Source organism: Malania oleifera, chromosome 4 (genome assembly GCF_029873635.1).
Source record: "Malania oleifera isolate guangnan ecotype guangnan chromosome 4, ASM2987363v1, whole genome shotgun sequence".
NCBI classification, from domain to species: domain Eukaryota; kingdom Viridiplantae; phylum Streptophyta; class Magnoliopsida; order Santalales; family Ximeniaceae; genus Malania; species Malania oleifera.
In genome coordinates, this window is record NC_080420.1 from 27,315,872 (window position 1) to 27,332,604 (window position 16,733).

The 16,733-nt window shown below is 37.7% G+C and overlaps 1 protein-coding gene across 1 annotated transcript; it reads left to right on the top strand.

Annotated features, from left to right (window-relative positions):
* Nucleotides 1-8,353: 8,353 nt before the first annotated feature.
* On the top strand, nt 8,354-13,283 carry LOC131153426 (leucoanthocyanidin reductase-like). The gene is made up of 5 exons (XM_058105717.1): nt 8,354-8,861; nt 9,026-9,166; nt 9,613-9,850; nt 11,596-11,799; nt 12,669-13,283. The coding sequence occupies exons 1-5, from the start codon at nt 8,631-8,633 to the stop codon at nt 12,947-12,949; spliced, it is 1,095 nt and encodes a 364-aa protein (XP_057961700.1). The 5' UTR covers nt 8,354-8,630; the 3' UTR covers nt 12,950-13,283.
* The last annotated feature ends 3,450 nt before the right edge of the window (nt 13,284-16,733 follow it).

The following is a 16,733-nucleotide window of genomic DNA, read 5'->3' on the forward strand; positions in this document are numbered from 1 at the left end:
GTTTGCTCTCTCGTTGTTGTGAGATTGACCCATTTTTATTAAGAGCCAAACCTAAATGATTCTTAAGGGACTTTGCTGATAAGTTCATCCTAAGAAGACTTTACTAGATCTTCTGAGATTGCATATTCATTGCAACATCTTGAGAAGCTCGTATTTGCTTTTGGTTGCGAAATATTTTTAAAATCATTTTCAAATATCTATTGCTCTTTATTTTGAAAATCATTTGAGGAGACATTTGTTTTTGAAGTGAAACATCTTTGTTGCAATATTTATTCACTCATATCTTTTTGCTGAAAACAAAGATCATATATATTTTGCAAGTCCAAGCATATACATATTTATGTGATTGAGATATTCTGCTGATCGATACTCTTGAGGCTTGTTTGATATTTTGTGTGAGCACGTTTTGTTGACCTGATTGGTCACGCCCGGTTTTGATTATGACAAATACTCATTGTATCTAATGAACGTTTGAGGTTTTGTGCAGGAATCAAAAATGATAAGATCAAGATGTGCACAAAGCAAGAAAAGCTTGAAGACCAAATCATATTCTTTGTAATATATTTATATTGGTCTGTAATAGTAATTAGGGCATTCGGTTTGTAATAAGCTCACGCACATCAAATGTATGATTTACTACGAAAGCTCAAACCGAACCATGAATAAGAGAGGACTGTAGAAAGACCTTAGGGTGGTCGACCGACACCGAATTTTTTCAGTGTTCTCAAATTGGACCCAAAGTGACCTTAGGACACACACATATTCACATATATTTGTTAGGCACTTGAATAGGGATTGTTTGGGTCGATACGGGACCGAAATGCACACTTGGTGCACTTTCGGTCGACCGGGCCAAATTGAACGCCGGTCGACCGAAACCGGTCCGGGTCAACTGTTTGACCCAGGCCCGATCGACCGAACCACCTGGGAGTCAACAGTTTGACCTCCCGGTCGACCGACCAGATTTGTACTCCAACTACCTGGTCGACCGAGGGGTCTTGGGAGGATTCCCAACGGTCTGGTCGACCGAGCCATGTAGTTCAAAAAGGGCCGGTTGACCGAACCTCGGAGTTTTAGAAAATCGCCCTTGCCCGGTCGACCGGCCACTCAGTTCAAAATGCCCCTGGTCGACCGAGCCACTTGAGTCCTGGTCGATCGAACCATTTCTGGTCGACCGGACCTCTCGGGTTGGTCCAATTTTTACCGTGGTTAATATTTTTTTAAACAGGGTTAAAATGCCTTAAACACCATTAAACTTCTCTAATAATACCCAATAGGTCCCCAACGGTCATATTTTCTCCCTTGCCTATATATACAAGTTCATTTGAGAAAATTAATAAGAGATTAGGATATCTAATTAAGAAAAATTCTCTGAAAATCCCAAAGTTTATAATACTCATTTATTGAGTCTCCAATACTTATTCTTACCAGATCTTCCACTCAAATATACTTTGTAAGTGTGATTTAAGTGTTGTTGTTTTCTAGGGTTGCTCTCCCAAGTGTGGTAGTTGTTTGTAACGATTTTAATTGAGAGCCAACCCAAGTATTCTTAGGTGACTTTGTTAATAAGTCTCTCCTAAGAAGACTTATATTAAACTTCCAAGTATTGCACACTCATTGCAATATCTTGAATAGTTTGTATTTGTTTTTGGATTGCAAAATCTCTTCAAAACATTTCCAAATATCTTGTGGGATTTATCTTGATATAACTTTGAAAAGATATTTGTTTATCTGATATTGATCTTTGTTGCAATATTCATTGACCTACATATTATTTGCTGGATACAAAGATTAGATATCTTTTGCAAACCAAACATATACATTACTAGAGCATAATACGATTGAGAAAATCCGCTCATTGTAATACATATATATTTTGTTTGGCTAGTATCTTTATATGAACATCTTGCCTGAATATCTTGTGATACAAAGACTGCTTGATTGACACTTTCACGTACGCATTACATGATAGTAAATTTATTTGAGAGTAGACATCATAAACCACACTGAGCTTACATATTGAATCATACTGTGGTGTTTGTTATTGCGTGCATCCGAGTACATATCTGCTTTACACGAAAGCACAATCACTGTACCATTTGATTGTAATACACTTTGGTTGTATTTCCAGGCACGGGCTTGAAGAGGGAGACTAGCCCTGGAATAGTCCCGGATTGGCTTAGACCCGGTTAGGAAAGCTAGGTGCGTTGTCCTGTTAAGACGTGTAGGTTGAGGTCAGTCCAACTAATTGATCTGGTTAAGGTTGAGGTCAGCCCTGTGTTAATTTGACCTGGTTGTAAACGGTGCCGCTCCACCCTTAAGTGAGCTATTAGTGGAATCCTCTAGCTTGCGAGCTTGAGGCGGGGACGTAGGCACTGTTGGCCGAACCTCGATAACATATCGTGTGTTTATTTACATTTCTGCGCTTTACATTTACCGCACGCGTATGTTATTATGTGAATGATGCTCTTAACTTAAATTTCCACATATCTCTTATATCTGCGCATTTGGAATTATATAGACCAACCCTAGGTTGTTTTATACGAGTATTTTATTTAACCTAGGTGATAAATTTGAAAATTACAATTTACCCCCCCTCTTGGGAATACACCAATTCTAACACGTTTGATTGAATACCTTGAAATACACAGATTGTCGTTGACACTCTCACGTACATATTACACTGATAGAAAATACATTTGTGAGTTGAACTATTTAGACCACACTGAGCTTACATTTTAAATCATCTGTGGTGTTTATGATTGTGAGCATTTGGGGTACAAATCTGCTTTACGTAAAAGCACACCTATATTGTACCTTTTGATTGTATATCTGAGTGATTTTAGGCGTTCAAATTTTAGGCGTGGCCTGAGGGGGTGGTAATCTAGCCCGGTAAGGATTGGTGTAAAGGTTGAGGTTAGCCCTGTGTTAATTTGACCTAGTTTGTATAGGTGCCGCTCCACTTGTTTAAATGAGCAAGTTATTGTTGTAATCCTTGTGCTGGTTAGCCAAGGCAGGGACGTAGGCAGTTGGCCGAACCTCGATAACATGTTTGCGTGTCACACTCTCTTTATTGCTTTTTGGTGCTTGTGTGAGTAATTAAACCACTTTGCTTAATTTATGATATATTTATATTACTTGCACTAGATTGACCATAGGCTTGTGAACATACTGCTGTTAGGAGGAATACCTAGGAGATAAATTTTAAAATACCAATTCACCCTCCCTCTTGGGATCACGGTAAAGCTAACACTACTATCCTAGTTGCTATCCTTGGGCTCCATTCTGAAAATAGTATAGGAATAAGTTAGCATTCCTATATCATAGCACAATTAACACAATCATTGTAGGATAATCATGTTAACTTCTAGACACTCAGGTCCAGGTCTGCCTTACCATATAAACACAAAATTATCAATGGTTTGTCGTGATTTTACTGAAATTTTCACTCTAGGAAAAAATACAAAACACCGTCAATGAATCCCTGTCTAGCTACAAGACAACCCTCGACCTACTCTACACATTCCTTGCATCCTATACTTTGGTATGTTCACAGAATCACGCCTAACCAAGTCTACAAGACCTAACAACCTGGTTAGCTTTGATACCAAGCTGTCATGCCCCGAGCCCGGAAATGGGTCCCAGAGTGTGATTTAGTAACCTAATTTATCCCTACATCATACAATAGTCCATGATACTATATAACATAAGGGTCCGACCCTGTAGGGTTCATGTATACCTTATCCATCATCGTATACATAGTATATACATAGGGAAAAAACCAACCTAATACATCCATAAAACCATACCAGAGTCTATACAAAACATGATCTAGTTCCCCAAAATACATAACATATCCTGGGTGTCTACATAACCCAAAATGACAACCTGGTAAAGGACCAGTACTTACACGAGTACTTCTATACAACTAACCAACCACCACGCTCTTGAACCACTAGGACGCTAGTGTCAGCTAATTGAAGGACTTGAAAAACATTTATATGATAGGGGTGAGACACCTCTTAGTAAAGGAGAAACATATTATATCAGTGTGTGACATATAAGTTTTATTTCAATAGTAAAACATAAGTATTTCACAATTCCAGTATTTTCAAAAAACAGTTCCAGTATACATCTCACAAAACACCTCGGTCTTGTGTCATCACACTATTTGGCCAAAGCCGCCCGCTCGACACAGCGCCCCCGGTAACCTGGCGTAGCCTAAGCCCCACAACGTTCAACCGGTGCAAACATGGTACAAACTCATACCCTTCGGTGACCAACCAGAATCATAGGTGGTATTGCACACCCTTAACCTCAAGCCGGACATCTTCGCCTACGGTATTATTCTGGCACGCCTTATATCTCAGCCTTCGGTTGTTAACCAGCATGCTTCGATTGTCCTAGGCCTTTGGTTTTATCCCGATTTGGCATTTTCACAAAACCTGGAACATTTTGGAACTCACGTTCCTATATTTCATTTCAATTACACACAGCCTACGGTAGTTAATTGACACACTTTTCTACAAAATAAATCATTCACAACTTACGGTAGTTAACCGACATGCTTTTCCACAAAACATATCATTCAATATATACCAGCTCATTCCACTTTTATTTGGGTAAACAAACAATCTCATATCAGGTATTCCAAAAATACAATTTAAAATAATCAAAGTTACGATCATCTCTATATTACAGTTTAACCAATTATATAGTTTTCCAACAGAAACGGAGATGATACCCGAAACTCCCAATTTTTCAAAAATTGTAAACCCGAAAATTCCATAATTTCACTTGATAGATTTTCCAAAATAAGTAACCAAAACATCCGCAGAATAGTAAATCATAGTTTTACCGATTCAGATTACAAAAATAACTAATATAAACAAAAACCCCTTACCTTTCCCCAAAAACCAAAACACGAACTAAACGGCTCCAAAACAACGAACTGAGTTCCCAAAACCTAATAATTAGAGAACACAACTTCAATATAATTCTATCTACTACATATCTACCGAACCAAAAATGAAATCGAACCCTTACCTCGATTTTGGGATAAAATTTGAAAATTCTCGAAACGAAATTTCGATCCATTATAAACGTAGAGATTCTCCTCTTGATCCACGTGGTATCGTCAAATTGTTGATTCGGGTAACAGACGGCCCGAAACCCTAGAGAAAGAGAGAGAGTGGTTCGAGTTCTAGAGAGAGAGAGAGAGAGAGAGAGAGAGAGAGGATTTTTTTGTTTCTTAGCAATGAAGCAACCAAAAATTCAACTTATAGACCTTTGGCTCGGCCAGAGTCGTTGACGAGTAGAAGAAGGTATGTAAGAACCCGGATCCTGATAAATGGGTAAAATAAATAAGAGAGGGACAAATTGGGAATTTGGAAGATTTCGTCGACGAAGCCAGATTTCGTCGACGAAGCCTTTGTTCTTCTCGTCGATGAAATTTAGAAACTCATTGACGAGGAGAAGCCGAGGAGTCTCGGAAAAACCGGTGATCTCAAATTCGTCGACGAGGCTATCGATTCGTCGACGAAGTTTGTGAAAGATTCGTCGACGAGAACACTATTTCGTAGATGAAATTGCCCGGGTCAAAGGTGCTGTAAATAGAAATTTCATTGTTTAACCATTAAGAAACTTAGATTTTATCTCTCTCTCTCTCTCTCTAAACCTCTTCCTACTCTCTCTCTCTCTCTCTCTCTCTCTAGATTTCTTCGCCGATCGTTGATGGAATCAGAAATCTGAAGTTATCATGAGGATCGTGGAAGGATTTTCTACAACTTCTACGGATCGAAATCTCGTTTCAGGGATTTTCGGGTTCCGGCAAAAAATTGAGATAAGGCTCGGTTTTCAATTCTGATCCGATAGTTTTGTAGGTAATGGTCTTGTGAGCATATTCTGTATTGTGATTTGTAGGTTTTGGAACTCGGTTCGCTGTTTAGGGGCCTTGGAGTTCAAGATTGCTTTTTGGGGAAAAGGTAAGGGGAACTATGTTTATATTGGTTATTTTTGAAATCGAACTCGATGGAACTATGGTGCACGGTCCTGTGTGTGTTTTGATTACTTATTTGAGGGGATCTAACGAGGAAAACTATGGATTTTTTATTATTACAGTTTTGGGAAAAGGGGGCGACGGGCTGAATCCCGGGTTTTGATGAAAACCTATGTATATGTTGATTTATACTGCGTGATTAGGATGACCGTGCTTTGACTTGTTTAAACTGTATTTATTTGAAAAACCATGATTTAGATTACCAAATGGGTGTGGTTTGTTTGGTTATATGAACATGCATGTGTGTGTGATATGTTGAAATGTTAGTAGGAACTAGGTTCTGAAATTGTTCCAGGTACTGAGAGTGTCTGGCTCTATATTCGAGGGTGTGTATTTATCGCCTGCCACGTAGGCAAGAGTGTCCGACTCTATATCCGAGGGCGTGAGCCTATACTGAAAGATCAGGCCGAAGGGTGTGGATCCACCAGCTAGCGCTGGTACGATGCCATGGGAGTCGGGGACTAGCCATGTGCTGGTGGTGCCGTGCTTCGAGGGCTGGCCGGTCCAAAGCCGGATGTCGCGGACTGGCTTCGGGCCGAAGGGTGTGACGACACCGGGTTGTTGATAATATGTGTGCGTGTGTGCGTGTATGCACTGTGTGAACTAGTACTGGATTGCATTCAACAGCGTGTATGTTGTATCATGATAACACTTAAATGCCACACACCAATATAACCTGTGTTCTTCCTTACTGAGAGGTGTCTCACTCCTGCTGTACATACATTTTTACAAGTCTTTCGAGTAACCAGAACTAGTGTCCTAGTGTATCGAGCGTAGTGGCCGGTGTACTGCGTTTAGCACTTGGGTAAGTGTTAGGACTGTATTTTTGGTTGGGTTGCCATTTTGAGTTGTATTTGGGCACCCAGTTTGTACATTTTGATAGAGCCATGTTCTGCTCTTGTATAGACTCTGGTATGGTACTGCATATGTATATATGGTTTTTCCGCTGCGTATATGTTGTGATTGGATGTGTTTAGGGTGCCTGGGAACCCCACGGGGTCGGACTCTCATCCATTGTACTGTATCTTTGGATGTTTTATCAGATACAGGGACATGTTAGATTACATTCTCACCCTCGGGTCCCATTTTCCGGTTCGGGGCGTGACAAGGTAGCTCATCGACGATGGCGTGTCCTCATCGATGAGCCTGAGATTTCAGATTTCCCAAAATCTCTCGTTATTCACTCGTCGATGGACCTCTGAATTTCGTCGCTGAGCTGTAGAAGAGACTTTGTCAACGAGAGAAGGAGCCTCGTCGACAAGCCTTACTGATTTTCCCTTTTAAATTTTCTTCCCCTTTTCTTATTTATTAAATTCAAAATTCCCGGGTCAGGTTCTTACACTAGCTATCTATGAAGCTAGTAGAGAATGCATGTGGCTGAGATTAATGATTTCTCATATCCAAACAAATTGTAGTCTTCAATCAATCAAGAATATTCCAACAATTTTATATGAAGACAACGCTGCATGTATAATTCAACTAAAAGGAGGATATATAAAGGGTGATAGAACAAAACATATCTCTCCATAATTCTTCTATACACATGAACTCCAAAAGAATGGTGGTATAGATGTTCAATAGATCCGATAAAGTGATAATCTAGTAGATTTGTTCACTAAAACTTTGCCTACTACAACATTCAAAAATTGGTTCATCTCATCGGAATGAAATACATTAAAGATCTTAACAAAAGTAGTTGATATATGAGTGACATCTAAGGGGGGGTGTTATGAAAAATAAGATTATGGGAAAAGTGGATGTCACCCCATCTTCCACCACTTTGGTTTTCACCCCAATAAATGTATTGTTATCTATATAGCCCTATAAAAGGGCACCCTACCCCTCACATTTGTGACATATATTATTGCATGCTTGAATACTCACTTGTATGCTTGAAGTAAGTATGGTATATAAAAAGATGAGGAGAGATAAAAAGAAGATAGAAATATTTTGTATAAGACTGGTTTCATATCATATTATAATTTCTCCAGTGATAGTAAAATTTTGATTCCATCCGTCCGTGGAGTAGACATAGACATAGTCGAACCACGTCAATTTCTGTATCGTCTCTATTTATTTATTTATTTTTTACATTTTTATAATAATAATAATAATAAGGGGCTTGGAGAGGGCGGCGCGCGGCTGTTTAATGGAGAGAGAACGGGGCTGCCTTATTTCAGCTGTTAGTCAAAGGGGGAAACGAACGGCCAATTAATTGTATGAGCTTTCGGAGTGGAAAGTTAGATGAAATTATAACATCATCATATCCCTTTCTCCACTCCCTCTTAATCTTTTATATATACATTAGTCATATGCATATTTCAACCCTCACAGCTGCCTTCCTAGCTCGATCGTCTCTCTCTCTCTCTCTCTCTCTCTCTCTACGAATTCAAAACGGTTCATTTTCCCAAAGTAAGTAGGGAGCCAACCCTACAGTTACCCCCCAAACCCTTGAAGGCTTGAATAGAAGAAAATTAAGAAGCTAGCAATTAGGAAGAATAGGACAATAAAGAAAAGGCAATCGATCGAGCGTCTTGGCTGGTACGTGCGTACTGTGAAAAAGTAAAGAAGCATGACTGTACTGTCGTCATCGCCTTGCAGTAATGGATCGTCTGCTGCGGGGAAGGGACGGGTCCTGATCGCCGGAGCCACCGGTTTCATCGGGCAGTTCGTGGCGGAGGCCAGTCTCAATGCCGCACAACCCACCTTTCTCATCCTCCGCCCACCCTCCGCCGTCGATCGCCACACCTCCAAGTCCAACACGATCAAAGCTCTCCAACACAAAGGCGCCATCATCATCCATGTAAGTATCCTTATATATAATTCTCTCTCTCTCTCTCTCTCTCTCTCTCTCACACACACACACACACACATACTCATATGTTGTTAAAGGAAGAAATTTAATTATTTTTTAAGAGGTGAAGAAATTTAATTATTAATGATTAAGTGATGGAGAATTTGGCTTAGGGATCGATAAAAGACCAAGAATTCATGGAGAAGGTGCTAAAAGAGAATGAGATAGATACCGTGATCGCAGCTGTGGGTGGTGAAAACATACTGGACCAGCTTCCCCTTGTGCATGCCATTCGAGCTGTTGGTACCATCAAGGTACGTACCCTGTACTTGTATTTGATGACATGTTTAATCACTTCCTTCCCAATTCTCAGACGAGTCTTTAATTCAGACATTTTGGATTTTTGGACATTTTGAGATTGGTTAATAGTGGGAAAACTAAAATCCTATGGTTAAGCACATATATAGTAGGTCGATCAATTCTTTCTGTTATCAAAAAATAAAAAAGGTCTAGTCGAGTCAGTTCAATTGGTAAGAATCACTTGTAACTTTGGTGATTCCAAGGTTACAGGTTCGATTTCCTCTTGAGGCATTACGTTCGTGAATTACCAATGGTGCGTCAATGGACAAGCACTTTCATTCCCGATTTGGCGCTGCGCCACGGTATTCAAAATAGTGTGCGTGCGTGTGTGTGTGTGTGTGTGTGTGTGTTGAAAAGTATGAGTAGTATATATATGAAAATAGAATAAATAATGGAGCAGAGATTTGTACCATCGGAGTTTGGGCACGATGTGGACAGAGCAGACCCAGTGGAGCCAGGGCTGACCATGTACAAGGAGAAGCGCCGGGTCCGACGATGCATAGAGGAGTGTGGGGTGCCCTACACCTATGTGTGCTGCAACTCCATTGCTTCCTGGCCCTACTTCGACAACACCCACCCCTCCCACCTCCTCCCTCCCCTCGATTGCTTCCAGATTTATGGTGATGGCTGCATCAAAGGTACTTCTTCTTCTTCTGCTTATTATTTTTATTATTATAATAATTATTTAAAAGTCTATGGAGTCTGAATTGTACAACAAAAGTGAAAAAAATCTCTCCTAATTTTCATTAAAATTTTCATAAATTTAAAATTAAAGCCTCAAAAATATGCTCTAAACACTAGTTTAAAATTCAAACCTAACATATACCCTCAATTTCAATGTTTAAAAGTTAAATATTGAGCCTTTCATTCTTAACAATTCAAGATTTCTTTAGATATTTTTTTTTGGGTATTTAATTATGGAATGGGGAGCAGAGGACAAAATAATTTCAGTGATTCCACATGGATTGGCTTTCACATCCTCCTCTCTTTTTGACAAAAGATAGTGAGATTGAGCCCATTTCAATTGATATTATTGTACTGTACAATACACAATTGATATTATTGTACTGTGCATACACAATTGACAAGTTATTTGGAGTTTCTAATGCTAGCCATGAGCCTGAGAAATGGTAGTGAGACTGAGCAGCCCCTTTCAATTATGACAGCCACCTATTATTGTACGAACACGATAGGCAAGTTACTTGGACTTTCTGCTGACCTTCACCCTAATAATAAATCATATGCGCGCACCCATCCCAAGGAAAAGACATTCCAGGAAATTAAAATATTATATCTTTCTCTAGGATACGTACACATGCCGACTTTTGAATTCCTACCCTTCATTTGGGGAGGACAAGGTGGGTGTTGTGCGCTCCTCCAACATATAATACACAATGCTCAGGTCTTTTTCGCAAGAGAATAAATTCACCAGCGATCATTAATTTTCGTGTGAGGGAGGAATATTTCTAATTGGTACACCTACCAATCAAATATTACACTTTTTTTTACTCGTTATTTTAAATAATTATACTATACAATACCCATAAAACAGTGAGTTTATATATGGTACAACTATTTGAAGTAGTATGTAAGAAAAATTATGAAGTTTAGTAAGTAAGTGCGACATTAGTGAATGACAATATATATATATATATATATATATATATGTATTACTATACAAACTAAGAGTATAAGTTTTGTGAAAAAAATAGCATTATGACATAATAAAATTAGTGTAATATTGTATATTTTACAATCTGTCTTATGTGAAACAACTAAGGCAATAAGGGTTGGGAAAACAAAAATAGTTCCTGAAAATTAAGCTATTGGATAGTGTGCAGATTTTTATATGTGAATTGAATAATATTTTAAAATAATCAATAAATAAAATAATAAATTATGATATTAAGAAAGGACACAAGTTCTGAAATAAAGTTAAATAAACCTGCCTCAACATAAAAAGAACTCTTATAGCAGATTTAGATGAAACATCTGCATAGAAATTCAAATCACAACTATGTCTATCTCCCCATATGTATGCTTGTCCTAATTCAGTAGTATTTTGTGTGCTTGTATGTGCCTTGGGCCTCATATTAATTGGGAGTGTAATGAGGAATATTTAGGAGGATGGATATATGGTCCCTTCATGTGGGATCCTAATCGTCATTCAAGAAAAAAAATTTACACCCAGTGTTTGAGAGCATGAATTTTAAGGTTTGTATTTAAATTTGAAAGAAATTCTATAAACGTTTTATCCAAATTTGCACAAATCTTACACCTAAAGTTCGTATGCTCTCAAAGAAGGGTAAGTACATTTATTGCTTGTTGAATTCAAGTGTCAACATGACACTGTATCATGACATAATTGACCTATGACATGCAGCATACTTTGTTGCGGGGACTGATATTGGAAAATTCACAATGAAAGTGGTAGATGACGTTCGAACACGGAATAAAATTGTTCATTTTCGGCCATCGTCCAACTTTCTTAACATGAACGAGCTTGCGTCTTTATGGGAAAAGAAAATAAGGCGAACCCTCCCCAGAGTCACCATCGAGGAAGATGACTTGCTAGCTATAGCTAAAGGTTTAATCAATTATTATTTCTACATCGTAATATTAAATAATTTTCTTACATATAAATAAACAATAACAATGACGACATGTCGGCTTGCGACATCAAGGGTCGTGACATTCGTTATTTTTGTTGTATCTTGTCCCTTAAGCTTGATAAATGCAACAATGAACCATGCACTCTAATGAGGATCCCATCTGCATGGGATCGACGTAGAGACCAATATACAAAACTGGAAATACGTAACAAATTTCTTTTTTTTTGAATAAAATTTAAAGATTACGCTTTTGAGTGTTTTAAATATTTTACACTTCTTAAAATTTTTGAATATGACACCCATCTCTCAAGTTTTTGACAACTACTCAATATCCAACCCTTGAGTGTCTAACAATTACCAAATAAACCCTAAGATTAGATTTAATTGCCAAAACAACCTTTCTTGTGATACAAATTATTTCGATAGAAAATTTTGGTAGTTGCTAGAAACTTGAAGGGTAATATATCATATTCATAAAAATCTTTCTAAACTTTATCCATTTTTTTTGTTGTCCCTTCTTATTTATTTATTTATCTCTAAGCTTTTATTATTCCTTGAATTTTTATTAACCATAAAAAATGCCCTAAAGTTAGATTTTATTGACAGAAAAACCCCTCCACTTAATTTTTTCATTCTACGAATTATTTCAATGAAATTTGATAATTGTCATAAATTCAAGTATACAGTATAATATTCAAAAAATTCTCTCTAAAATTTTCACTTTTTTTTTTTTATCTCTTTTAAAATGAATGTGTCTCTCTCTCTCTCTCTCTCTCTCTCTCTCTCTCTCTCTCTCTCTCTATATATATATATATATATATATATGTTTTATGTACATATGCAGAGAATCGGATCCCGGAGAGCATAGTGGCATCATTCACGCACGAAATATTCATAAGAGGGTGCCAAATTAATTTTACAATAGATGGGGAGAGCGAGGTGGAGGTGACCTCTCTCTACCCTGATGACCCCTTTCGCACAATGGACGAGTGCTTTGATGACTTCGCCTTTAAGATCCCCGACTCTGCCGCTGCTGCCAACCCAGCTCCTCCTCTTTCTCCTCCGCCGCCCGCCGCATTCAGGAACGCACCCCTCCATGGCCAAGTCTGCTCCAACCTCAGATGAACACTTTACATTCCTATTCATGATCAGATGCCTAAGCTTCAACCATATTATTTTACATTTACCACAAATATTCTTCTCTATATTTTTTGCTTTTTAAAAATGGGGTAGTCAACCATTACCATTAATGGGTTCTGCATGCGCTGCAGCTATCTTCTTTAATTGTTGAGTTATTTTGATTGGGATGGGCTTTAATTTGTGGAGTGCCTGGTGAAAATAAGCAAATTGTTGGGGATTAATTAATAAATACCCTAGAGCGAGAGATCCCCATTGTGAAATGTTCTATTGTAAGTGTTTATTTGTCGGTGATAGTGAAGCATTATATTATGGTGGCAAACTATTTCTCTGCGGCATGTGAAGTATGGGAGTTTGAATTTTGTGCCTTGAATTTAATTTTTTATAAATTTGAACAAAATTTAACATGTTTTTACATTATATTTTATTTAAATTTATGTAAATATCTTAAAATCCATGTTTGGGTGCATAAATTGAAGATCTTGGATTTGAATTTAAATGAATTTGAATAAAATTTAATATAATTTTACAATTTTATGAAAAATTTTCTTTTAATCTTCCACTTGTAAAAAATGAAAAGGCCATTTTTAAAATTACTACAAAAGAAAAAATAATTATTTACTACAACAATGAGTCAGAATTCTAGAGAAGGAAGACCATATGACTTGCCTTTAAATTAGGGCTCTATTTATTCAATTCATTTATGCACATTGATTTATATTTGAAACTAGTGAAGGTGTTTACTGTATTCGATTCCCTAATTTGTGGAAACATGAACGTTTATAAATTTATTTTATATGAAAAGCCAAAAATGAAAAAAACAATTTTGTTTTTCTTCAGAGAAAGGGACTGATAATAAAATATTATGAATGTGAAAGGACATCACGAATTAAATGCGCCATAATAGGCGAATGGCGGGCTACCTACGCACAAGTGGTGACACTACAACAACCCAAAATAAAGGATGGGCTTGTACAAGGAATGGTCGTCGAAGGCTTTAATTGATTAGGAGAAAAAGAATGGGCAGTCGGGTGGGGGTCATGTCCTAGGTACAAATGGCTTCAGAGAATGCGCCCAAATTTGTAAGGATTGGCTTGGTCAAGCTGTCCCCATCCTTTGGGGCATGCACAGGTACAGTTCATGCGAGGCATGGATGGGATAGGTGAAAATGGAAATGAAAATGAAAAGCAAGAGACGTGTGTTTTTGGTTTACCCATTTCTTAAGAAATATTATGGCCAAGATTTTAAATTTTGATCCACTTAAGTTTTCTGCTTTCAAGCTTCAATAAAGGCTGCCATTTCAATGAAATTGGCTTACGCTTTGATTTGGCTTTCAATTTTAAAGAATAATAGGAATTGGTAGATAAGTGTATTGTTGTAGTATGTAACTTATATTGAGTGGAACACATATGTAGATAAAGTAGACTGTGGAAAAATAAGGAAGTTGATCTAAAGAATAATCGTCGGCGATTTGCATAGTACGTTGACGTCTACGTCGACGATTTCTTCTGGAAGTTAAAATAGGTTAAAAAAAAAAAAAAAAGGTCGACGATTTGCATCATACATTGATGAGTTTCAGGCAGAAGCTAATTAGGAAAGAAATTGTCAATGGTTTGATGAAAACGTTAATGGTTTTGTTCGGCGTTATTTTTGAAATTTGAATTGGGAAGATCAATAGGTTAGAGATACGAAGGCAAATCCTCCGAAAATTGATACAGGGGCATTTTAAAAATTTTCTAATCCCTCTATATGTGTAGGGTTAGTATAAATATAATGTTGTAACCATGGTTTTGATAGATAGTGAATTTCTATGGCTGCTTGCTCCCGCGGACATAGGCATTATGCTGAACCACGTTAAACTGTGTGTGTTTTATTGCTTTCCTTAATCTGTGTATGTTTCCATATTATCCATAGTGATTGATGCACTGCATGATCATTTTCGCATTCATTCGCGCAATAATTGGTATTAGAGTCATAGGTTACGATGACTGAGATTTCTTCTACAAAGTACGACATTGTCAAGTTCGATGGATCGGGAAATTTCGAACTATGGCAGAGGAGGGTCAAGGATTTGTTAGTGCAACAGGGCATGGTGAAGGCGTTATACGGAAGGCAACCAGAAGGTATGGACGACATTGATTGGAAGGAACTAGGAGCGAAGGCTGCGACAATTATTAGACTTTGTCTGGTTGATGACGTGATGTATCACGTCATGGATGAGGAATCACCGGCAGCAATTTGACTGAAACTAGAAAGTCGGTATATGTCTAATTTGTTGATGAACAAGCTTTATCTTAAGTAGAAAATGTATGGTCTCGGGATGTCAGAAAGTTTAGATCTAAACTAGCACATCAACGCGTTCTATTAGATCATCTGTCATTTGAAGCTAGTTGATGTGAAGTTCGAAGATGAAGACAACGCGTTGATGCTACTAAACTCCCTACCTACGTCTCCTACGTACGAAAATTTGGTTACAACTTTAATATGGGGAAAAGAAACTCTCGAATTGGAGGAGATCACAAGTGCTCTATTAGGTTTTCATCAGAGAAAGAAAGCTAGTGATGAGAATTCACAAGGTGAAGGAAGGATATACGGTGTTTTTAGTGCGGGGGAAAGGGGCACATAAAACAAGATTATCTAGAGAAAAAGAAGGGAAATGCAAAGAATAAAGAGGGTTCATCAAAATCTATGAATATAGAGAAAGAAGGAGACTCAAAGAGCGGTGACGAGAGTATGTTTTTAGTTTCATCTAGTTCAGATTATCTTAGGGATTCTTGGATCCTGGATTTAACGTGCTCTTATCACATGACACCCAATAAAAATTAGTTTGACACCTACAAGTTAGTAAATTCTGGTTTTGTTCTGATGGGTAACGATGCATCATGCAAAGTTGTCGGAATAGGGAATATCATAATTAAAATGTTTGATAGTGTTGTTAGAATGTCGTGTGATGATAGGCATATATCGGATTCAAGAAAAATCTGATTTCATTGGGTACTTTAGATTGTAATGGGTTTGATCACAAGTTTGCAAGTGGAGTAATGAAGGTGAGTGAATGTATCTTAACAATAATAAAGAGGCAAAAATTAGCAGGAAATATTTGTACACTACTAGGTACCATAGTTATAGGTGGAGCTGCAGTTGCAAAGTGTGAGTCAAATACTACAGTTTTGTGGCCATATGCAATTAGGTCCTATGGGTGAGCATAGGATGACAGAGTTTCATAAAAGAAAGATTTTGAAGGGTGTCAAAACATGCAAGTTGAATTTCTACAGGTATTGTATTCTTGGGAAACAAAATAGGGTGCAGTTTAAGACAACCACACATAAGACGAAGGGAATTCTTGAATATGTTCATACAAATGTTTGAGGGCTAGTTAGGGTAGCATCATGGAGAGGACATACATATTTCATGAGTTTTATCGATGATTATTCTTGAAAGGTCTTGGTGTACTTCATGCGGCACAAGTCAGAAACGTTTGCTAAGTTCAAGTTATGGAAAACTGAAGTGGAAAACCAGACAGGGAGGAAGATCAAATGCCTCAGGTTAGATAATGGTTTTGAGTACGCAGATTCAAGGTTTATGGAGTTGTTTGAGCAACATGGTATTAAGAGAAATTTCACAATACACAAGACACCACAATAAAATGGTTTGATAGAAAGGTTGAACAGAACAATAGCTAAAAGAGTTTAGTGTCTCAGGTTGAATGTAGGGCTTGCAAAGAACCTCTGGGTAGAAGCAGTGAATATGTGTGTTTCTTGATTAACAGTTC